Source organism: Procambarus clarkii, chromosome 46 (genome assembly GCF_040958095.1).
Source record: "Procambarus clarkii isolate CNS0578487 chromosome 46, FALCON_Pclarkii_2.0, whole genome shotgun sequence".
NCBI lineage: Eukaryota > Metazoa > Arthropoda > Malacostraca > Decapoda > Cambaridae > Procambarus > Procambarus clarkii.
The window spans coordinates 34,022,245-34,046,559 of record NC_091195.1 but is presented as its reverse complement, the minus strand read 5'-3'; the positions used below and the strand labels follow the sequence as shown (position 1 = coordinate 34,046,559).

Below are 24,315 nucleotides of genomic sequence, written 5' to 3'. Positions count from 1 at the left end.
TCCCTTTCGTCTCCTCATTTATCCGAGACATCATCCTGTTTGACTTCCATCGAGTCCTCGGCTTTCTTCTACTCCTCCATGCTTGTATCATCATCCTCTTCCCACATTTCTCATCTTTATACAACTCCATTTCTTCTCCTTCAACTCTTCTTCGTTCCTTAAAAGTTTCTTCGAGCACTGTACTACACTCAACAGCACTCGACCGTACATGTCGCTCTACCTCCCCTAGAGTGCTCGTAAGCATCTCTCCACACATGCTGTCTCTCCCCCTTTCATTTTCCCGGCTATTACTCTTCTTCACTATCTCTCCTCCACGTTGTCTGTGAAACACGTCAACTCTCGACATCTCAAACAACTTAACTCCACTATCCACATGCTTCTGTGCTCGTGGACAACGTGACGCTCTACTCCCGTCCTCAGTATGTCCACATCTTTCCTCATTCCTACTCAGCACAGTTGCATTCACCTTCCGACCCTCAATTTCAGCAGTCTGGGCTTTACTCAGGTCAACTCTCTTCACAGTATTCTTCTTCGGCTGGGCCATCTTCACTTTCGACCTCACCGAGACTTCATTCTCCTGGGCTGGACCTTCATCAAATAGCCGTGCTATATCTACATCGATCTCTTCCACTGGCTGAATCGACACTGTCTCACCTTCTCCAGTGTCTTCCTCGTCGGCCACCTCTGCCTTTGTCACTACCGAGACAGGGTTTTCAATGGCTTGGCGGTCTCCTGACTCATCTCCTCGGATGTCAGTCAGGTTCACACTCTCAGGTGTCCCACCCGTGCCGTGGCCTTCTGGGCACTCCTCTGGCACAGTCTCCGCCATGACTCTTGGCAACACCTTTGTCCCGCACAAGTCATTCCCTAGGATCACTTGGACTCCTGGAATAGGTATGTCGGGGCATACTCCCAACATCGCCTCTGCCGACACATATTCCGACCTTAGCTGGACAGCACATACGGGCATGTCACTCTCCGACAATAACCCATATACTTTCATCTTCCCACTGCCAGCTAACCGTCGACCATTCCCAATCAGGCTTCTCGTAATCAAGCTCTGATTAGCTCCGGTATCTCTTAAGATACCAACTTCTACTTCAGGTTGGCCTCCTATACTGATCCAACCTTTGCTCATGAACGGCCTATACCTCTCGTTCACTAAATTCGCTCTCTGTGGTTTGTCTTGGAACACATTGATATATTTGCTTCGGGGGTCACACATGGCCAGGGTCACAACTCTCTTGCCCTGCCGACAATCTCGCATCACGTGACCTGATCTGTTGCACTTGTAGCATCTCATTTGGGAGAAATCTCTCCTATACGCCCCCGAGTAGCTCTGACTCTGCCCACTCGTATTGGAGTTCCTCGGGCCAGATGTACTACTCATACTCTGTGGAGCTTCATTGGACTCTTGTCTCCTCTGCACACTTTTATTTTCCTGCTTACCTCCAGCAGGCGGACTCGGCAACTTTCCTTCCTGGGGCTTAAAACTAGCTGGTCTGCTTGTCTGCCCCCCAAAACTTCTTCCTCCCCAGACTCCACTGGGTCTGCTATGGCTGCGTCTCGCCTCGCTTCTCACTCTGTTCTCCCTTAAGCTCTTGTACGCTTCAGTAATCATATCCGCCCTATCTGCGGCATCTTTCACCTCCTTTATCCCTGCTTCTTGGATCTTGAACTTTGTTTCGGGATGCATCATCTCCAAGAATTTATCCATGACCATCAGTTGCTTCAGGTCAGCATAAGATCCAACTCCAGCAGCCTCAATCCACTTCTGGAATCGTCTTTCCAGATCCCTTGCTGTCTCAGCAAACGTACACGCTCCAACTTTCACCATCTCTCTGAAGCGCTTCCTATAAGCTTCTGGGGTTAACTGAAACGAGCGCAATATGCTGCTCTTTACCGTGGCATAATCCTGGCACTCTTCCAGTGACAATTGGGTGTATGCCTCCCTGGCTGCACCGGTCAATCTTAACTGGACCAGCTGGGCCCATTCCTCCTGTGGCCACTCCTTGATGCTGGCTACTTTCTCAAAGTGCTCGAAAAAGCTCTCTGCCTCTTCGGGAACAAACAAGGGAATGTCCTTCTCCCTAACCCTAACCTCTGGTGAGTGTGATACCTGGGTGGTGCTCTCTGGCAACCCATGTTCAATCCTTTGTTCAGCCAAGGTTCTATTCGCTTCTATCTGCATTTGTTTTGTTCTCTCTTTTTCTTTTTCGACCTGGGCTTTTTCTTTTTCGACCTCTAGTCTTGCTTTCTCTTTTTCTTTCTCTTGTTCCAACTCCAGTTCTCTTATTCTGGCTTTCTCTTTTTCTACTTCCAGTTTGGTTTTCTCGGCTTCATTTTTCATCTGGAGTTCCAATTTCATCTTTTCCAGCTGGAACTGTCTCTCCTTGTCCTCTCGTTGTTGCTGCATCTGGAGCTCTAACTGGAATCTCTCCAAGCTCCTATTTCGGCTACTCCTGCTACTGCGGCTACTCCTGCTGCTCCTACTTGATCCCTGGGATCTCACTTCATCCTGCCCATCATCCTCCTTTCCACTTTCAGCACCTTTCTGGGCTCCTTGTTCTGCCGCTTCATTTTTGGCTCTTAACTGCCTCAGGATCTCATCCTTCATCCCAACTACTTTAGATGCTCTCAACCTGATGCCACATTTTTCTGCTATTTGCTTCAATTGATCCCTCGTGCAACCTTCTAAGTCCTCAGGCTTGCCTGACTCCGCAAACGCTTGCACCTTATCCATCTTGTCCTGTGAGTCTTCCCAAGAGAGAATATACACCTGCGGTCACACAGTTTATTTCAGCAAGGGTGTACAACTCCACTCTTGGACAGGGTGTGGGTGTGTCAGTTCACTCTCCCGGACACAGGCCCCCAAATTATTATAGACTGTGGGTTGGTTGGTGTTGTCGTCGTTGATCCTTCTCTATGGACAACCCAACCCACAACTCGGCAGAGTGCTTATACTAGGAGATCACCCTTGGCGCTTCTGGCTCTTGGAGAGGGGCTCAACGTCACACGTTTAGGGGATGCGGCTCCAACACTTAGCCTCGTTGTCACGTGCACACACCCACTCGAGCCGCTGTGACTCCCCACTCTCTCCTTATGAGATATGATCTCCTCAATCCCCTATGACTTACTAGTATTACCTCCTACCCTGTCCACAGCAGTGGTTCTTGGTTCTTTCTCTCTCTCTCTCCTTCTTTACTACCTCCTGGGAAGCCTCACTAGGACAAGGGCAAACACCAGCAAATTGTGACACATTTACTGAACAAAGCACATACACGATACATACACACATATAATAATAATGAATCCTATACTCTATAATATCACAATCAGGTTGCACTCCAACACCATCAGAACTCTATTATCAGCTTATCAAGTGGTATCCTACCTCCTGGTTCACCACCTGATACTATTAACCTCCTCAAGTTGATGAAGCCTACATACACTGTTGCACTATCAGCAAGATAATGTATATATAGAAAACCAGCATTTGAATGCAATAACATATATCAGTATAAATGTTCATTGATACACAACAATGATTAATCGATCACTGTCAGTCCTCGAGCACATGCATCTGTAGGTAATCAAGCCTACGACTGCAACTCTAAGCTTCAGAATAAACCACTCCTTGACATAAGAATGCAAACAGTCACTCACCTCTCACTGCGTCTTGCACGCTAATGACAACCAAACACTATCAACTCCCTACTAGTAATCCACCAGAACTTCCCCTTCCACCTCTGGAAGTTCACAACCCTAATATCTTTAGGTTCTTCCGGGCTTCACTACCAGGATCCTCTGCAGCTCCTCCAGGCTGCTATCATGAAGTTTCCTTGTGCAACTACGGTGCTTCACCCTTCTGTTAGGTTCTTCCACAGCTCTCTTGGCTGCTACACCATGAAGTTTCCTTGTGCAACTACGGTGCTTCACCCTTCTGTTAGGTTCTTCCACAGCTCTCTTGGCTGCTACACCACCCCTACAGAAGCACGTGACACTCCTCTTCACTGCTGCTTCTCCTCACAGCTCGAGGTCCTCTGCTCCACTACCTTGGAGTCTCATCAATTACTTCATCTGCTGGCTTCGAAGTTCTCAGCAACATCTTCCCCAAAGACAAACCTGCAACCCATCGACGTTCCAATAAAATGTTCCCCTTTAACACATAAACAAAAATAACCACACAATATGCTTGCCTCAAACCTCTATCTGTCCTCTACATACAGTGAGAGTGGACTCCCCCGTTTTGGGCGGGTCCATACTCCACCTCGCCTGGCGGCGGTCCTCACTCGCTGGGAGGGTCTTCCTCCATCCGGAGCCAGGCTCCCTCAGTCGTCCGCCAGCGCTCGGAGGGGGCGGACGTCGCTCCGTGTTCCTCCCTCTCCACTCTCTTATTTCAGGCTTTCTGCCTTATTAAAACATGTCTAACTTATACATAAACATTGCTACTGTCGCTGGGCACACGACCAAACTACAAGCAATCACTATGAACTGGCGTATATCGTGCTTACCACAGATTAATTGGTCGAGGGCGCTTTCCCTCTGACGGCGTCTGGTCAGGGCGCTCCCACGGCCCACAATAATGCTTCTGGGCGATTTAATATCTGCTCGTCGACCAGGACTTGAGACCACAACGTTCCCAGCTCGATTCCACAGCTGGTACGTCTGCACACTTCTCTTCTCTTAGAGATATATCACTAGGGGTTCCCTTCTGACGGGAGCTCAACGGAGCGCGGCTTCCCCCTGCGATGTCTGGCACTCAAGTGAGGTCAAAGCCCCTCCAGAAGCGAGCCTCACGCCTCCAGCAAAATGTCCACATCTCCTAGCCAGTCATTTATCTATTTTCTTCTTCATTGCCCATAATCTCAAATTGATATACATATCCAAGGAACTATTTTACATATGGATTATTACCTCAATTTCTGCTAGACCTTCTAGTTAGGTCAGGCTTGCTGAATAACTCTCAAGAAGGGAGACTCGTTTCTCCTGCAGGCTGAGATCATAACAAGTGTTCCTTGTGAACCAGCAACAGTGTTCCTTGTGAACCAGCAACAGTGTTCCTTGTGAACCAGCAACAGTGTTCCTTGTGAACCAGCAACATTGTTCCTTGTGAACCAGCAACAGTGTTCCTTGTGAACCAGCAAGAGTGTTCCTTGTGAACCAGCAACAGTGTTCCTTGTGAACCAGCAACAGTGTTCCTTGTGAACCAGCAACAGTGTTCCTTGTGAACCAGCAACAGTGTTCCTTGTGAACCAGCAACAGTGTTCCTTGTGAACCAGCAACAGTGTTCCTTGTGAACCAGCAACAGTGTTCCTTGTGAACCAGCAACAGTGTTCCTTGTGAACCAGCAACAGTGTTCCTTGTGAACCAGTAACAGTGTTCCTTGTGAACCAGCAACAGTGTTCCTTGTGAACCAGCAACAGTGTTCCTTGTGAACCAGCAACAGTGTTCCTTGTGAACCAGCAACAGTGTTCCTTGTGAACCAGTAACACAGTTCAGGAGAGAACAGCCCGCCACAGTCACACAGTCAGCCCCACAACATTAGGGTTCCGGCCTCCGGACAAATACTTGGTAAACAACAATTTGAAAGCAGTTATTACGGACTGATCACAGGAATATTAACATATATTTTCTTCCTATCATCCCGAGCCCGCAGCTGCGAGAACATGTGACTTTTACAGTTGTCAAAAGACAGAGGAAGATGGAGACAGAGGCAGGTAGGGAGAGATGTGAAGAGGGAGAGAGAGGGAGGGAAGGAGAGAGAGAGAGAGAGAGAGAGAGAGAGAGAGAGAGAGAGAGAGAGAGAGAGAGAGAGAGAGAGAGAGAGAGAGAGAGAGAGAGAGAGAGAGAGAGAGAGAGAGAGAGAGAGAGAGAGCAAGAGAGAGAGAGAGAGAGAGAGAGAGAGAGAGAGAGAGAGAGAGAGAGAGAGAGAGAGAGAGAGAGAGAGAGAGAGAGAGAGAGAGAGAGAGAGAGAGAGAGAGAGAGAGAGAGAGAGAGAGAGAGAGAGAGAGAGAGAGAGAGAGAGAGAGAGAGAGAGAGAGAGAGAGAGAGAGAGAGAGAGAGTGAGAGAGAGAGAGAGAGAGAGAGAGAGAGAGAGAGAGAGAGAGAGAGAGAGAGAGAGAGAGAGAGAGAGAGAGAGAGAGAGAGAGAGAGAGAGAGAGAGAGAGAGGGGGAGAGAGAGAGAGAGAGAGAGAGAGAGAGAGAGAGAGAGAGAGAGAGAGAGAGAGAGAGAGAGAGAGAGAGAGAGAGAGAGAGAGAGAGAGAGAGAGAGAGAGAGAGAGAGAGAGAGAGAGGTAGAGGGGTGGAGATAGAGGGAGAGAGAGAGGGTAGAGAGGTGTAGATAGAGGGAGAGAAAGATAGAGAAACGGGGAGAAGGGAGAGACAGTTAATTGTGTGTGAGAGAGAGAGAGAGAGACCCGGGCTCCACCGGGTGTCCCTACTAGTAAATTATAAAACCATTTCGAATAAATTTACTGCCAGTAACTTAAACAATGACGATAAATATAAATATGTGAGTCACTTAACAATATTTTCCTCCATAACTTCACTACAACACTGTCCACACACCTGTCAGTCCACAATACAGCAGGGAAAGTTACACTTAACACTTTCTTCACTGATAACTTCACTACAACACTGTCCACACACCTGCCAGTCCACCATACAGCAGGGAAAGTTACACTTAACACTGTCTTCACTGATAACTTCACTACAACACTGTCCACACACCTGCCAGTCCACCATACAGCAGGGAAAGGTTAACGTAACACAACAACCTGGTAGTTCACTACACAGTGGCCAGCTTCAGGTTCCTCAACACAACACAACAACCTGGTAGTTCACTACACAGTGGCCAGCTTCAGGTTCCTCAACACAACAACCTGGTAGTTCACTACACAGTGACCAGCTTCAGGTTCCTCAACACAACAACCTGGTAGTTCACTACACAGTGGCCAGCTTCAGGTTCCTCAACACAACAACCTGGTAGTTCACTACACAGTGGCCAGCTTCAGGTTCCTCAACACAACAACCTGGTAGTTCACTACACAGTGACCAGCTTCAGGTTCCTCAACACAACAACCTGGTAGTTCACTACACAGTGACCAGCTTCAGGTTCCTCAACACAACACAACAACCTGGTAGTTCACTACACAGTGGCCAGCTTCAGGTTCCTCAACACAACAACCTGGTAGTTCACTACACAGTGACCAGCTTCAGGTTCCTCAACACAACAACCTGGTAGTTCACTACACAGTGGCCAGCTTCAGGTTCCACAACACAACAACCTGGTAGTTCACTACACAGTGACCAGCTTCAGGTTCCTCAACACAACAACCTGGTAGTTCACTACACAGTGACCAGCTTCAGGTTCCTCAACACAACAACCTGGTAGTTCACTACACAGTGACCAGCTTCAGGTTCCTCAACACAACACAACAACCTGGTAGTTCACTACACAGTGGCCAGCTTCAGGTTCCTCAACACAACACAACAACCTGGTAGTTCACTACACAGTGACCAGCTTCAGGTTCCTCAACACAACACAACAACCTGGTAGTTCACTACACAGTGGCCAGCTTCAGGTTCCTCAACACAACAACCTGGTAGTTCACTACACAGTGACCAGCTTCAGGTTCCTCAACACAACACAACAACCTGGTAGTTCACTACACAGTGGCCAGCTTCAGGTTCCTCAACACAACACAACAACCTGGTAGTTCACTACACAGTGGCCAGCTTCAGGTTCCTCAACACAACAACCTGGTAGTTCACTACACAGTGGCCAGCTTCAGGTTCCTCAACACAACACAACAACCTGGTAGTTCACTACACAGTGGCCAGCTTCAGGTTCCTCAACACAACAACCTGGTAGTTCACTACACAGTGGCCAGCTTCAGGTTCCTCAACACAACAACCTGGTAGTTCACTACACAGTGACCAGCTTCAGGTTCCTCAACACAACACAACAACCTGGTAGTTCACTACACAGTGGCCAGCTTCAGGTTCCTCAACACAACACAACAACCTGGTAGTTCACTACACAGTGGCCAGCTTCAGGTTCCTCAACACAACACAACAACCTGGTAGTTCACTACACAGTGGCCAGCTTCAGGTTCCTCAACACAACAACCTGGTAGTTCACTACACAGTGACCAGCTTCAGGTTCCTCAACACAACACAACAACCTGGTAGTTCACTACACAGTGGCCAGCTTCAGGTTCCTCAACACAACAACCTGGTAGTTCACTACACAGTGACCAGCTTCAGGTTCCTCAACACAACAACCTGGTAGTTCACTACACAGTGACCAGCTTCAGGTTCCTCAACACAACAACCTGGTAGTTCACTACACAGTGGCCAGCTTCAGGTTCCTCAACACAACAACCTGGTAGTTCACTACACAGTGGCCAGCTTCAGGTTCCTCAACACAACAACCTGGTAGTTCACTACACAGTGGCCAGCTTCAGGTTCCTCAACACAACACAACAACCTGGTAGTTCACTACACAGTGACCAGCTTCAGGTTCCTCAACACAACAACCTGGTAGTTCACTACACAGTGGCCAGCTTCAGGTTCCACAACACAACAACCTGGTAGTTCACTACACAGTGACCAGCTTCAGGTTCCTCAACACAACAACCTGGTAGTTCACTACACAGTGGCCAGCTTCAGGTTCCTCAACACAACACAACAACCTGGTAGTTCACTACACAGTGGCCAGCTTCAGGTTCCACAACACAACACAACAACCTGGTAGTTCACTACACAGTGGCCAGCTTCAGGTTCCTCAACACAACACAACAACCTGGTAGTTCACTACACAGTGACCAGCTTCAGGTTCCTCAACACAACAACCTGGTAGTTCACTACACAGTGGCCAGCTTCAGGTTCCTCAACACAACAACCTGGTAGTTCACTACACAGTGGCCAGCTTCAGGTTCCTCAACACAACACAACAACCTGGTAGTTCACTACACAGTGACCAGCTTCAGGTTCCTCAACACAACAACCTGGTAGTTCACTACACAGTGGCCAGCTTCAGGTTCCACAACACAACAACCTGGTAGTTCACTACACAGTGACCAGCTTCAGGTTCCTCAACACAACAACCTGGTAGTTCACTACACAGTGGCCAGCTTCAGGTTCCTCAACACAACAACCTGGTAGTTCACTACACAGTGGCCAGCTTCAGGTTCCTCAACACAACAACCTGGTAGTTCACTACACAGTGGCCAGCTTCAGGTTCCTCAACACAACAACCTGGTAGTTCACTACACAGTGGCCAGCTTCAGGTTCCTCAACACAACAACCTGGTAGTTCACTACACAGTGACCAGCTTCAGGTTCCACAACACAACACAACAACCTGGTAGTTCACTACACAGTGGCCAGCTTCAGGTTCCACAACACACTGAGGAACCATCAATAACAACTGGGAAGTGTGGAAGTTCACCACACACACAGATATGAACACATTCGCCAGAGACTGATAACAGTGATAGCGATAATGGCTGATAATGCTGGCTGCATATTACCCACAAGTGCAACATCACGTGTTGTGGAGTTATGACGTTATTATGTATTATATTATATGGGAAATATTTAAAGTTAAAAATATACAAAGTTTTAAATGATATCAGTAAACGTCAGTAGCTTACACGTTCCTTATGGTGAGGACGTGTGTAGGTATGTGTCTTATCAGTCGTGTTGGTGTTTATCTTATCTGTCTCCCACCATGACCAGGGCTCCCACGCTGGGCGCTCCCACAGTGCGTATGTCTCCTACCATGACCAGGGCTCCCACGCTGGGCGCTCCCACAGTGTGTATGTCTCCTACCATGACCAGGGCTCCCACGCTGGGCGCTCCCACAGTGCGTATGTCTCCCACCATGACCAGGGCTCCCACGCTGGGTGCTCCCACGCTGGGTGCTCCCACAGTGTGTATGTCTCCCACCATGACCAGGGCTTCCACGCTGGGTGCTCCCACAGTGTGTATGTCTCCCACCATGACCAGGGCTCCCACGCTGGGTGCTCCCACAGTGTGTATGTCTCCCACCATGACCAGGCTCCCACAGTGCGTATGTCTCCCACTATGACCAGGGCTCCCACGCTGGGCGCTCCCACAGTGTGTATGTCTCCCACCATGAGCAGGGCTCCCACGCTGGGCGCTCCCACAGTGTGCATGTCTCCCACCATGAGCAGGGCTCCCACGCTGGGCGCTCCCACAGTGTGTATGTCTCCCACCATGAGCAGGGCTCCCACGCTGGGCGCTCCCACAGTGTGTATGTCTCCCACCATGAGCAGGGCTCCCACGCTGGGCGCTCCCACAGTGTGTATGTCTCCCACCATGACCAGGGCTCCCACGCTGGGCGCTCCCACAGTGTGTATGTCTCCCACCATGACCAGGGCTCCCACAGTGTGTACGTCTCCCACCATGACCAGGGCTCCCACAGTGTGTATGTCTCCCACCATGACCAGGGCTCCCACAGTGTGTATGTCTCCCACCATGATCAGGGCTCCCACGCTGGGCGCTCCCACAGTGTGTATGTCTCCCACCATGACCAGGCTCCCACGCTGGGCGCTCCCACAGTGTGTGTCTCCCACCATGACCAGGGCTCCGACAGTGTGTATGTCTCCTACCATGACCAGGGCTCCCACGCTGGGTGCTCCCACAGTGTGTATGTCTCCCACCATGATCAGGGCTCCCACGCTAGGCGCTCCCACAATCTGTATGTCTCCCTCCATGACCAGGGCTCCCACGCTGGGTGCTCCCACAGTGTGTATGTCTCCCACCATGACCAGGGCTCCCACGCTGGGCGCTCCCACAGTGTGTATGTCTCCCACCATGACCAGGGCTCCCACGCTGGGCGCTCCCACAGTGTGTATGTCTCCCACCATGACCATGGCTCCCACGCTGGGCGCTCCCACAGGGTGTATGTCTCCCACCATGACCAGGGCTCCCACGCTGGGCGCTCCCACAGTGTGTGTCTCCCACCATGACCAGGGCTCCCATGCTGGGTGCTCCCACAGTGTGTATGTCTCCCACCATGACCAGGGCTCCCACGCTGGGTGCTTCCACAGTGTGTATGTCTCCCACCATGACCAGGGCTCCCACAGTGTGTATGTCTCCCACCATGACCAGGGCTCCCACGCTGGGCGCTCCCACAGTGTGCATGTCTCCCACCATGACCAGGGCTCCCACGCTGGGTGCTCCCACAGTGTGTATGTCTCCCACCATGACCAGGGCTCCCACAGTGTGTATGTCTCCCACCATGACCAGGGCTCCCATGCTGGGTGCTCCCACACTGTGTATGTCTCCCACCATGACCAGGGCTCCCACGCTGGGTGCTCCCACAGTGTGTATGTCTCCCACCATGACCAGGGCTCCCACAGTGTGTATGTCTCCCACCATGACCAGGGCTCCCACGCTGGGCGCTCCCACAGTGTGCATGTCTCCCACCATGACCAGGGCTCCCAAGCTGGGTGCTCCCACAGTGTGTATGTCTCCCACCATGACCAGGGCTCTCATGCTGGGTGCTCCCACAGTGTGTATGTCTCCCACCATGACCAGGGCTCCCACGCTGGGTGTTCCCACAGTGTGTATGTCTCCCACAATGACCAGGGCTCCCACGCTAGGCGCTCCCACAGTGTGCATGTCTCCCACCATGACCAGGGCTCCCACGCTGGGTGCTCCCACAGTGTGCATGTCTCCCACCATGACCAGGGCTCCCTCGCTGGGCGCTCCCACAGTGTGTATGTCTCCCACCATGACCAGGGCTCCCACAGTATGTATGTCTCCCACCATGCAATCCATCCTCTGAATTGACAGTACGATTTAATACTAAGTGTAATAAGTACATTTTCTTACTGTCATAAACAGTGCATAACTGCACTTACAGGGCTGTTACGTTTACCCAACTCCCTCCTCTGATTTAATTCTCCTCGTTTTCTGTAAATTCACTCAAAATTTTAGAATGAAGTTTTCAATTTCAATTTGCAACGCCCAAGTTAAAAATATCAGGAATTTCTTTTTCAGGTTTATTAAATAAAGTAGATTTTATACAAAATTTTAAAATATCCTGAGTTACTTTACAATTTATTGATATATTATAGTTTTGTTTTATTAGTTGTATAAAACTGTAATATCAATATAGCTATAGGTTAAGTACTAATTGTTTAATTTATTTAGTTTAATTTAATGTACTAATTGTTTAAGTACTAATTGTTCAAGAACTAAGACATTTAGGTGAGGTTGTGGTTTTCTATTCAATTTTTCAGGTAAACTCAAATATTCATAATATATTTGACAGTACGATTTAATATTAAGTGAAATTAAGTACAATTCCTATCTGCTATGAATAGTACATAATTGCACTTATTTGTCTTCTTACATTTACCACCCCATTTTTGGAGGACGGGCTGCACCATGACAATGATGAATTCCGTCACCAGACAAAGTTAGAGAAGATTCAGCGGTATGCCACCAAACTCTTCCCGGAACTGAGAGGTATAAGCTACGAGGAGAGGCTAAGGGAGCTGAACCTTACGTCCCTCGAAAACAGAAGAGTAAGGGGAGACATGATAACCACCTACAAAATTCTCAGGGGGAATTGACAGGGTGGAAAAAGACAAACTCTTTAGCACAGGTGGAATACGAACAAAGGGACACAGGTGGAAAGTTAGTATCCAAATGAGCCACAGAGACGCTATAAAGAATTTTTTCAGTGTCAGAGTAGTTAATAAATGGAATGCATTAAGTAGTGATGTGGTGGAGGCAGACTCCATACACAGTTTCAAATAGATTTAGTTGTAGATTTAATAGAGCCCAATAGGTTCAGGAATCTGTACACCAGTTGATTAACGGCTGAGAGGGGGGGGGGGGGAGACCAAAGAGCCAGAGCTCAACCCCCGCAAGCATAACTAGGTGAGTACACTAAAGAGAGGCGCATCTCTCAGGTCAGTGTTCATGTTGCAGACTAAATGCAAAATGAATAAACAAGTTATGATGCATTCAGCTTAGCTCTTGACTCATCAACAGACACACAAGACAACCCACAACTGGTAATATTTGTTCGTTATGTTTCCTCTGGTGTAAATGTGACAGACGAGATGTTGAACTTAGTGGCATTAAAGGAAACAACTCGCGGTGTAGACATTAGAAATGTGTTTGACAGAACCTTAAGAAATGTTGATGTTCCACCTTGCCTCACGGTTACCTTGCGGTTACCTTGCAATGTTTCCGGGGTCATGATCCCCGCGGCCCGGTCTATGACCAGGCCTCCTGGTTGATGGCCTGGTCAACCAGGCTGTTGGACGCGGCTGCTTGCAGCCTGACGTATGAATCACAGCTTGGTTGATTTCGAGGTGTTTATCGAGTTCTCTCTTGATCACTGCGAAGGGTCGGACAATTATGCAACTAATGGAAGCGTGTTGAACAGTCTCTGGCCTCTGATGTTGATAGAGTTCTCCACAGAGTACCTATTGCACCTCTGTTTTATCAACAGAGGTGTTCTTCATATCCTGCCATGCCTTCTGGTCTCGTGTGATGTTATTTCTGTGTGCAGATTTGGGACCAGACAATCTAATATTTTCCATGTGTAGATTTATTATGTATTTCTCCCGCCCGCGCTCTAAAGAATACAGATTTAGACATTTTAGTCAATTGCAGTAATTTAGATGGTTTATTGAGTATATTTCTACCAGTAAAGGATTTTTGCACTCTCTCCAGGTCAGCAATTTCTCCAGCTTTGAAATGGACTGTCATTGTGCAACAGTATTCCACTCCAGAGATCACCAGCGTATTGGAGAGTATCATCATTGGTACGGCACCTCTAGTGTGAAAGGGTCTTGTAATCCAACCTGTCATTTTTATTGCAGTTGTGACGAATACTTTATTGTGTTCTTTAAAAATAAAGTCTTCCAAGATTGCACACAAATCTTTTACATTGCTGTTACGTTCTATGGTATGATTTGACTTAGTTTTGTACGTACTTTAAGTTTTCATATTTTTTTTCAATATAGCGCAGGAGCTGGAACTTATCTTCATTAAATATCGTATTATTTTCTCTGGTCTATTGAAAGACCTGATTTTTATTAGTTTAGAGGTTTGCTGTGTTCTCTATGTTGTCTACTCCCATAAAAACCCAAATATCATCTGCAAAGGATGATACGGAACTATAGTTTGTGTTATTGTCTGTCTAATATGAGAATGAGAAAGAGTACTGGAGCAAGCACAGTACCCTGGGGGACTAAGCTATTCACGGTTGATGATCCGGATTTTATCTTGTTTACTATTACATATTGGGTTCTGTTAGTTAGGAATTGTAGATCCATCTTCCTATTATTCCGGTGATTCCTTTTGAACGCATTTTTTTTTGCGCAATAACACTATGGTCACATTTGTTGAAGGGTTTTGAGAAATCTTTGAACATTACGTCAGCTTTGTACATGACTTCCCTGGCATCTAAGGCCATGTCATAGTGGTCCAGCAATTGTGATAGGCAAGAGCGCCCTGATCTGAAACCATGTTGTCCAGGGTTATGTAGACGCTGTGACTCCATGTATTTTGTGATATTACTTCTTATCACTCTTTCAAACATTTTTATGATGTGTGATGTTAGTGCTATCGGTCTATAATTTTTTGGATTTGCTTTATTCCTTTCTTTATGGAGTGGTGTTAATTCTGCTGTTTTTAGTATATCAGAGATATCGCCAGTATATAAGTTCCATCTCCAAATTTTTTTTAGGTCCTGTGGTAGTAATTTTTTTACAGTTCTTGATAAATATGGAATTCTAGGAATCAGGGTCTGGTGCAGAGTGCATAGTCTATAGCTTCTTCAAGATCAAGTGGAGTTAAGGTGACATCTGATATATGATTTAATGTTCGTATCACATTCTTGAAGAATTCGTTTGGGTTATCAATCTTCAAGATGTTTAATAAGAATTTCTACTTTACAAAATCAGTCGTATTATAATTATATTTTTATGATACAATTGCAAGGCTACAAATGTCAGGCTGTTATAGACGCTATTTACTGCTAGTAGTGGTCTTGCGGGTCTCCATCTTGGCTATAAGTGGTTTACAGTCTGGCTGATATGTTGTGAGAGCTGTACGAACTACTCCGTCAGGTGTTGGTGTGTGTATAAGGATCACACGAGACTTCCGCTTCACAAACTTCATTACAGAGTTCAGTGATTCATAACAGTGTGTTGTGCTGAAAATTGTGAAGAACCACACACTAGTTTTCTTTAGTTCAGGATATTTTATTTCTGGAACTTGTTTCCAGAACTCAATTGTAGACTTAAACTTATGGATCATGTTCAGATCCGGGTCCTCCTGGAATTCCATTAGTTCTATTTCCACAGCAGATGATTCCGGAACTAGAGGTTCGGGAACTGGACAGTCACCATTGACCACATTAACCATGGATGGAGTGACAAGAAAGGCAAAGTCGAGCTTCAGCTTCTGCAAGTCATCAAGCCTGGCTGGGAAATTATCAAGCATTCCTTGTAATTTATCTTTATATTCTTCCAGTTTATTGTCTTTTATTTCAATACCATTGGGACGTGTTCTGTGAGAGCGCAGTAACTGTCCTGGCAGCTCTTGTGCCAAACGCCCAGTAAAACAGAAAACAAAAAGGAGAGAAAACAAATTAAAATAAATCTGCTGGAACTTTTACGGTGTGCAAGCTGTCGGTAAAGAACAGGAGAATAAACACTTTAAAATATTTAATATAACAAAACTTAACAAACATTTACTTTAATATTACAAAAATAATACTGAATAAGTAAATACAAAAAAAAAACATTAACCCCTTGGCTTAAGCACAATTAAAAGAAAAATATGGATAAGAGAATTTTACGTTAATAAAAAAGATGCACAACACTCTTTATGCAAAATGCTCTAAGCGTCTACTGTCACTTGTAGTAAGAACGTCAAGGTGAGGGCAAGATGCGAGAGCTCTGAGCACTGACTGGGTCATGGGAAGGTCCTTATATACAGGCTGGTGACGTCACAGTGGCGCGAAGCAGGGGCTGTAGACGATGAACCGAACCGGCCCCGTAAGTGGTATTTTGCTGGTGGTAAACGAGGAACCGGCGAGTTGCAGGTGCGCATCTCTCGTGGATGGTAGGGTGAAGGGACGGGGAAGGAGTGACTAGACAATTCGTTTTGGCACGTATTGTTGGCGTTTGCTTGATGTTGAAGCATACTCTTATAGAAGGCAGAAGGAACAGACAAAATCCATTGCTATGCAGGTAAAAACTGTAACAATCAGGAAATGTATTTACTCTCGTACTGAGATAGGGGCAGTGAATCAAGTTTCTTGACAATATATCTCCTTGAAAAACTCTTATTTTACTCTGAAAGCTGAAAATTGTGTGAATAAGGTCAGAAATAATCTTATCTTTCCCCTGGAGCGCCAGGTTGAGAGTTTGTAGACGATTCACTATATCGGGAAGGAACATCAGATCTTGTATCCATTCATCATTTTCCAGCTGAGGGTAGGATAATTTCCAATTATTAAATAATAATAATAGGTGCCAACAGTTCCACAAACCTACTCAAGCATTGCTGGTTGACAGCCACCTCACACTGGAATAGAAAGAGACGTCACTAGGCTTATCACAAGCTCCAATTCTTCAAAAAAAATTCTGAACCGTCGGTGGGTCTTCCCATTTGCGCGTATGAAATTGATAATTTCAAGGACAGCTTTCATAGCATCTTAATACCTGAAGTATCTGGCTGTTAGGTGTTCACGATGAACAGAGAGGAACTGGAAAGCTGGAATCACTTTTCATAAGTTTAACTATTCCTACATTTTCCCCACCATTGTAGGTATTCACCATATTCAACTCCATATTCATCCAAAATCTGTTGCAACACTGACGAATTTATTCTGTGGAATAAAGTTCTCGGTGGCACTAGAAATATTCTCAAGCCGCATATCTCATCGAAAAAAGTGGAAGAGATGCTGACTGGAACGTTCCCTCTATAGTGCAGGAAAACGAATCGCAGAACAACTTGAACGCCCCACCCTATCTCAAGAACGACAAAGAAGGCTATGTAGGGAAATATAAACGATTGAACTAAATCTACAAGAATCATATAAAATCCAGGAGAGGCAGAGATAGCAGAAGGCCATCAGAGATAAATCCGAAATACTTTTTCTTCTATGCAAAATTTAGAACAAAAACGACATCTTGTATTAGACCCCTGCGAAAGGGAGATGGAACTTTCACAGATGACAACGAAGAAATGAACAAAATACTGAGGCAACAGTAAGTCTGCAAAGGTGGTGATCTGAGCTGATTCCTGCCACTTCATTACATTCTGTTTCCAGTTAGCCCTTAAATATCTCAAATTTTTGGGTTTACTTTTTTCACATATTTGTGTCTTTGTAATTACTGAAAGTAATACAAATTACCAGTTTAAAACGGCATATAATTCTTTTTAAATAATTTTTATAATTATTGTAAATTCTTTTTAACAAAATGTGTAACACTAAAATCGTAAGTGTAAAATTTGTTCCTGTGCTGAGGCTCTCAAACACCTGAGCTTCATCATTTGTGGCTCTTACAGTAAGTAGACTGGCCGCCCCTGTCACCAGTTATGTCATATATAAAAGGCCACTAAACTCAGCCACTCAGGAAATCAGATCAGCCAAAAGAAATTACGAAAGGAAACTTGAGCAAAGCATAAAGGAAGATCCAAAGTTGTTATATGCTTATAAAAGAAGTAAAACAAAGAACTCGAAAGGACCCTTAAAAGATGAGACTAACAAAGTTATAATGGGCATTAACATTCCGTGATGCCCATTATAAAGGACGATTAATGGGCATCATGGAATGTTAATGGTTTAAGAAACAGAGTTACAGATGTTCATTGTTATGTGATGGGAAATGATATTGATGTTGTAGCTCTCCAGGAGACAGGGGATAGGAATGAAGGTTTATTGAAATTAAATGGCTATAAATGGTTTAACCTCTTCGCCGCAAATAACATCAGAGGCACGTCGATTTATGTTAAGAACTCCATACCAGCAGAGTTAGTAGAACCACCGTCAAAAACGCAAGGTATAGAGAGTGTCTGTGTTAAATTATCATTAAGGGAAGGGGAATTTATTGTAGTTAATTTGTTTGTATCCAGGAACGGCTTCGACGCTAAGTATCTACCTGACTGCATTTATACTAATCCTTCACTGGTCATTGGGGACCTTAATGCTCGGCACACAAGCCTTGAGACAGTGGGTAGTATTAATGCCAATGGGGTCAAGTGGTTATAGTTTCTACAAGATCATCCAGATACCTGTCTCTTGGGAAACAATGAACCAACTCACATCAGGGGAGGACGACTTGACTATGCCTGCATTTTAAACTCTCAGGGGATTATGGGGAGGCTCGGGTTGTTCGGGAACTACTTAGTGACCACTTTGCCTTGAACGTTGAATTACCACTGGGGAAAAAAACAAGTCCACTTTCAAAGGAAAAGGCTAAATATTAATAAAGATATGAAAAATTATTTTATTCAAACTATGGGAGATTGGTATCAACAATACACGCCGCTCTGCGTTGATAGTTTTTACGAGGACATGGTCGAGAACATAGAGAAATTAGTACAGAGGGAAAATAACGGGGGCAGGGGAAGCAAGACGCATGGACCTAAGAAATTTAAATATTCCAATGATCAGCAAGTCAAGGGGTGGGAGAGAATGCTACGGAGTGCACATAAAGAATGGTTAAAAAATGGAATGAGGGATGAAGAGAAAAATACAATGTTGGAAGTGGCTAGGGAATGCAGTCAGGTGAGGAAGGAGGCACGAGACAGATACTGGCAAGACTTTGCTCAGTCCATTGGTAATACTAAGAACCTTAAAGACATATGGAGAGCAGTAAATTTAATCAGGGGTTGTAAGCATAAATTCGTTGCTCACTTAGATCCAGGAAAGGTTGCTAATGAGTTAGTAGATAAATGAGCTAGTGCTGCTGGTATGGAGTCCTTACCTGCAGACATGAGAGTCACCATTGAGTCATGGGAAAATATTAGAAATGGAGTAACTTTATGTGCCTTAAATACAAGATCTGTAACATGCACTGAGATAACTCATGATGAGCTACTGGATGCTATAAAAAGTGGCAGCTCTACTGTTCCGGGGAAAGATGGAGTAATGTATGACATTCTTAATTATTTAACCGGTATGAAACCTAGTCCCTTACTTGATTTGTTTAATATGAGTTATAGAGAGGGAAAGTTACCAAGAAGATGGAAAGAGGCTGTCATCATTCCTATCCCTAAGTCAAACGGACGCTACAGGCCTGTCTCCTTAACATCCTGCTTTTGTAAAATGATGGAAAGGATTTTGTTAAATAGGCTACTCTACCTTGTAGGTGATAACATGTCCAGTAATCTCTTTGGTTTTATCAAAGGCAAAAGTACTGCGGATTGTCTCTTAAAGTGTTTGTCTAATGTGGATGATAATTGTAGAGTTTTTGTTGATCTACAAGGAGCATTTGTTAAAGTCAATATGGATGTAATCTTATACGAATTAGCCAATCTGGGAATAACAGGGAGATTGCTATACTGGATAAGGGATTATCTACAAGGCAGAAAAGGTCAGGTATATTACCAGGGATACATGTCTGAGGAATGAATGTTTCAGTTAGGTACCCCACAAGGGGGAGTTTCTTACTCTAAATGGTGTGGAACTGAGCCGGGTTTAGAAGTACAAGTATCTGGGCATGTATGTTGGATACACATGTGAGAGTAAAAATGCTGAAATATCTCATATCAGCACCTTATGTAAAGCCCGTCTGCATCCTCTAAAAGCACTGGCTTTTTCTGGTAAAGGTGTTGGGGTACCTATCTTGCGGATGTTATACATAAGCACTGTTCGGTTCTTGATAGACTACGCAGCACCCGTTTTGTCTTACACAGGCCAAGGCAGAATAAAAAAAATAGAGCTGATACAGAACGAGGCTATGAGCATTATTCTTGGATGTCAAAGAAATGCAATGATTGAAATAATGAGAATGGAATTAAATTTACAGAGTGTGTATGATAGAGTCCGTGACATTAACACTAGAGTATCTATTCGTTTCATGCGGAGAAAAGGAGGGGATAAGCTGTTTGAGAGCGTTCAGACCTGCTTGAGTGACATACACACTTCCAGGAAACTTAGGGAGACACGCTACACGAGGAGATTAGCTCATGACCTCAGGGAATACGATGTACTTGACTGCTGTAAACCCTCTCGACAGTGTAATAGGTCTGCTCCCTGGAAAGTACAGAAAATAGACGTCGAAATTGTACCCCTCAAGGTGAAAAAAATTCATCATGAACCGGGACAATTACGGTGTTTGTATGGAAGCATGATATCTCGGTTACCAAGAGGCAACAGTTTACATGTATATTGCGACGGGTCGGTGGCGGAGGATGGCAGGGCAGGGTGTGGTGTCCTAATAAGAGAATATACGGAGTTTGGGACTGTGGACAGGATAATTGAACTCCGACTTAGTAATTATATATCATCCACACAAGCTGAACTGCAGGCCATTCTGGCGTGTTTGGAGGAAGTACGTCATGACGACAAAAATGTTTTTGTATTTGTCGATAGCCGAGGAGCACTTGAGTTCTTAAACAGTCGAAACCCAGTCTTCATGTCCATAGTTGAGGATTGTAAGAAAAGAATAACTGAGATACAGCTGAAAGGTCATAGTGTGAAATTCATGTGGATTCCATCTCATGTTGGAATAGTGCTCAACGAGGTGGCGGATGACTTGGCCAAACGTGCCACATCAAAACCACAAGTTGACATTGAATGTGAACTCACAATGAGACAAAAAAGAAGCAAAATCAGAAATATTCAGGAACAGACAGAAGTGGCGAGGAGAGATATAATGTATGAGAGAGGTCAAACCATGCAACACTACACGTATGTGAGTCAAAACACCCATTTCAATTATTGTAAAAGGAGAAATGCTTGGAGTGACTGTGCACATGCGGCTCAGGCTTGGGTACAAATATTACTGGGAATATGGGATAGGTGTTCATGATATTGACACGAAGTGTCAACTATGTGGCATTTTAAGGTCTCACACCCTTGCCCATTATGTTCTTGATTGTCCGTTGATTAATGTATATAGAAACACTGAGATAAGGACTGTTCGGGAACAAATAGCCTGGATGTGTCACAACGGAAAGGTTGATGATATTCTGGAGAGATATAAGAACTTTGCACCAAGACTGTAATTTTTTATTGAATTATCTGCATGTCTCTTGCAAATTGTCTATACAGTATACCTAGGTCATAAAAGTATTTGTGTGTACGTCTGATACCATACTACTTGTGTAAAGGAGGAAATGTAAATGTTTATCTCTCAATGTTTGGTAATATGTTTATTGTTTGTGATGTGTGCATATGTATGTATTAACACGATGTACTGAACGGGGTGAGAATAGCTTGAGCTTTCTCATCCCTTTGTGTGTATTTTACATCAATAAACTTATTTAAATTTCAATTGCAATTAATGGGCAACAAACACTCTGAATGAATATTTTACATTATTGTTTACACTAGAGAGGTTAGATGACATCCCATCACCCACACAAATGTTTGAAAGAGGTGAAGAGAGCGAATTAACGGATTTACTCCAGACATGAGACACAATCAGGAAGAGCATTGACAAACTAAAAGGACTCTAAAGCCCATGCTGTGGATGGAATTCAATCCAGTCATAAAGGAACTGGCAGATGCACAATACCTAACACTGAAACCCCCCATTTTCAGAAATTCTTTGGACAGGGGTATAAACCTATGGAACAGTCTACCTGCTGAAGCCGTAAATGCCAAGATTGTTGAATTTCAAAATCCAACTGGAGAAGATTATCAAGGCAAATGTTGGCAAAAACGAGGCCACTAATGTCAGTGGCCCTCAGGTAAACTTTGAATATATGCAGCATTGGTACGCTAAACAATGTGACTATAGGTATTTTGGTTCCTAAGGACGGATTGCTGGATCAACATCCTACAAATTGTTCAGTATGTTAATTAAAAGTTTTGACGAGATCCGCCCTGTCATATCTGGTTTGCAGTGTTAACTGTGTGGCCCTCAACCGTTCCTGGTGTGTGAGTTCATTTTGCTCTGGAATGATTTTTGTTGCCCAGTGTTGAACTTTCTCCAAAGAAGCTCAGTTTATTAGAAGATGAGGTCTCTATGCTTAGATTCAATAATCCAAGTGGGGGCACACCAGAAATTTATACAATTGAATAACTACCTTTTTTTGATAAAATCAGTAGGAGCAATTAGGTGTGAATGGCTCCACACCGCTGGAGCCATTCGTCTTTAACAAAAACGTCTTTAACAAAACCGCTTAAGAAGCCGTTGTTGACTAGGGCCTGCCTAGGATATTTATATAATAAATATCGTTGTTGACTAAGATATTTATATGATAAATATCCCGCAGGATAATAAAAATAATGAACAAAAATGTAATGGACAATAAAAGTTATGGACATCAAAAGTAATGGGCAATAAAAGTAATGGACAACAAAAGTTATGGACAACAAAAGTAATGGGCAACAAAAGTAATGGACAATAAAGTAATGGACAATAAAGTAATAGACAATAAAAGAAATGGGCAATAAAAGTAATGGACAACAAAAGTTATGGACAACAAAAGTAATGGGCAACAAAAGTAAGGACAATAAAAGAAATGGGCAATAAAAGTAATGGACAACAAAAGTTATGGACAACAAAAGTAATGGACAATAAAAGTAAGGACAATAAAAGAAATGGGCAATAAAAGTAATGGACAACAAAAGTAATGGACAATAAAAGTAGTGAACATAGAAAACACGAACAAAAACGTAAATATAAATATGTAATAGACAATTAAATATTTGACAATATATTAAATAGACAATGAAATTAACAAAATTTAAAACCTCTAAGGGGCCCAGTGCACGTGCACCAAAACGTCCTCAAACACACTCACATGTGCAGTACTGTCTGGTTAATTTGAAGTATGTAAGCATTGTAGCTTGCAGTAATCCAAACCAGTGTGCTAAAATTTATCTGGGTTAATCAGGACTCATAATAACTTGTTTAGTCAAAGGCAATGTTGGGTAATCAGTGCCGCAGAATTATATTAGACGCACCTCAACAAAGTATACTAATACAATAATAATAATGAGACTAGAAGCCAAAGAAGAGCTTCAAGGAACTCTGGTTGTTCTGGAAATGCATCAAAATATATACGTACTGGTGAGAAGGGTACCCAGGAACGTCAGGTCATCATAGTGCCCACCTCTGGAGTGAGGACATAATTGACTTATCAGATCACAACACCATACAAGGTCGGGGTCGTCATCTGTGAGGTCACGGTGGATGGTCAGATGAAGCCGATCACCTTCGTATGGGAGAGAAGACAGGGCGGCCACATCCATGCTGGTCGGAGCTTCCAGGGTAATACCTGTAGACGTGCACTAATGTACATTCACTGCCCAAGCTACTGAGTTTCTGCGATGGAACAAGAAGGCGATGGCATCCTTACTGGTGATTTTATAGCATGGAATTAAAGATGTTGAAGAGAGCTTTAGTGAAAAGGTTCCTTTAGGGACATGTGTTCTTCAGCGGCATGTGTCCTTCAACTACACGTTGTAACACCACAAAAGGTTGTATTTAATATTTCAGCTAGGAGCCACACTCACATTCACAACGAGTGGTTTTCTATTGTAACCACTTAGACCCTCGCATCTTGGAATATATTAATATGGCCAAAATGAGACTAGAGTTCAACAGCTTTGGGGTCTTGTCTAAATAATTCACTCACTAATTATCGTCCACTCAAAGTATGTGGATAAGTCCATTAACACTTTATTATAACATCCTTCGGTATAGCAAGGACGTTCTTCCCCGCCCTTTGGCACGGGAAACAGGTCTTCCAATGTCTCCTCACATCAGCGTCCATTCCCAGCCAATAAAAATGCTCCCTCATCCGGCTTAGCGTCATGGTCCATCCGAAGGAGGCGGACATAAAAGACCTGAGGGCCGCTGCCGACAGAGCTGACATGTTGGAGGAAGCCTTGCGACCACGCAGAGAGGGACAGCACCGACCGCCAGTATACTCCGGGTATGGGAGAAGTTATAGAAGGACGGATGGATGGAGGACAGAAGCGAGTTCTCCCAGGTCCCACCTCTCGAGTGGAGACGGTAGAGGATCAAAGAGTTCTGTGGAACCGGCCAAGGGTTTTGAGAAATCTTTGTACATTACGTCAGCTTTGTACATGACTTCCCTGGCATCTAAGGCCATGTCA

General features: G+C 44.7%; 2 protein-coding genes across 3 annotated transcripts in view; both read right to left on the bottom strand.

Moving 5' to 3' along the window:
• LOC123770531 (uncharacterized) overlaps positions 1 to 9,565 on the bottom strand; it is a 187,928-nt gene extending 178,363 nt beyond the window's left edge. For both annotated transcript variants that reach the window (XR_011222212.1, XM_069301912.1), the window contains exon 1: positions 9,370 to 9,565. The gene's annotated coding sequence lies outside the window, so the exon portion shown is untranslated. The remainder of the gene's footprint in view (positions 1 to 9,369) is intronic.
• A 5,464-nt stretch (positions 9,566 to 15,029) lies between these two features.
• Positions 15,030 to 23,445, bottom strand: LOC138350602 (protein FAM200A-like). Its single transcript, XM_069301629.1, has 3 exons — positions 23,353 to 23,445; positions 16,363 to 16,498; positions 15,030 to 15,604 (listed from the first exon to the last, which is right to left on the bottom strand). Exons 1-3 carry the CDS (start codon positions 23,443 to 23,445, stop codon positions 15,030 to 15,032), a joined length of 804 nt encoding a protein of 267 aa, XP_069157730.1.
• Positions 23,446 to 24,315: the final 870 nt, after the last annotated feature.

What these genes read in the sequence shown, in the direction of transcription:
- LOC138350602 (XM_069301629.1), bottom strand. Translation starts at nt 23,445, where the DNA reads ATGGATGTGGCCGCCCTGTCTTCTCTCCCATACGAAGGTGATCGGCTT. An exon ending in CAGATGACGACCCCGACCTT is followed by an intron (nt 16,499 to 23,352) that starts GTATGGTGTTGT and finishes TCCTACCCTCAG; the next exon opens with CTGGAAAATGATGAATGGAT. An exon ending in CACAATTTTCAGCTTTCAGA is followed by an intron (nt 15,605 to 16,362) that starts GTAAAATAAGAG and finishes GTTTGGCACAAG; the next exon opens with AGCTGCCAGGACAGTTACTG.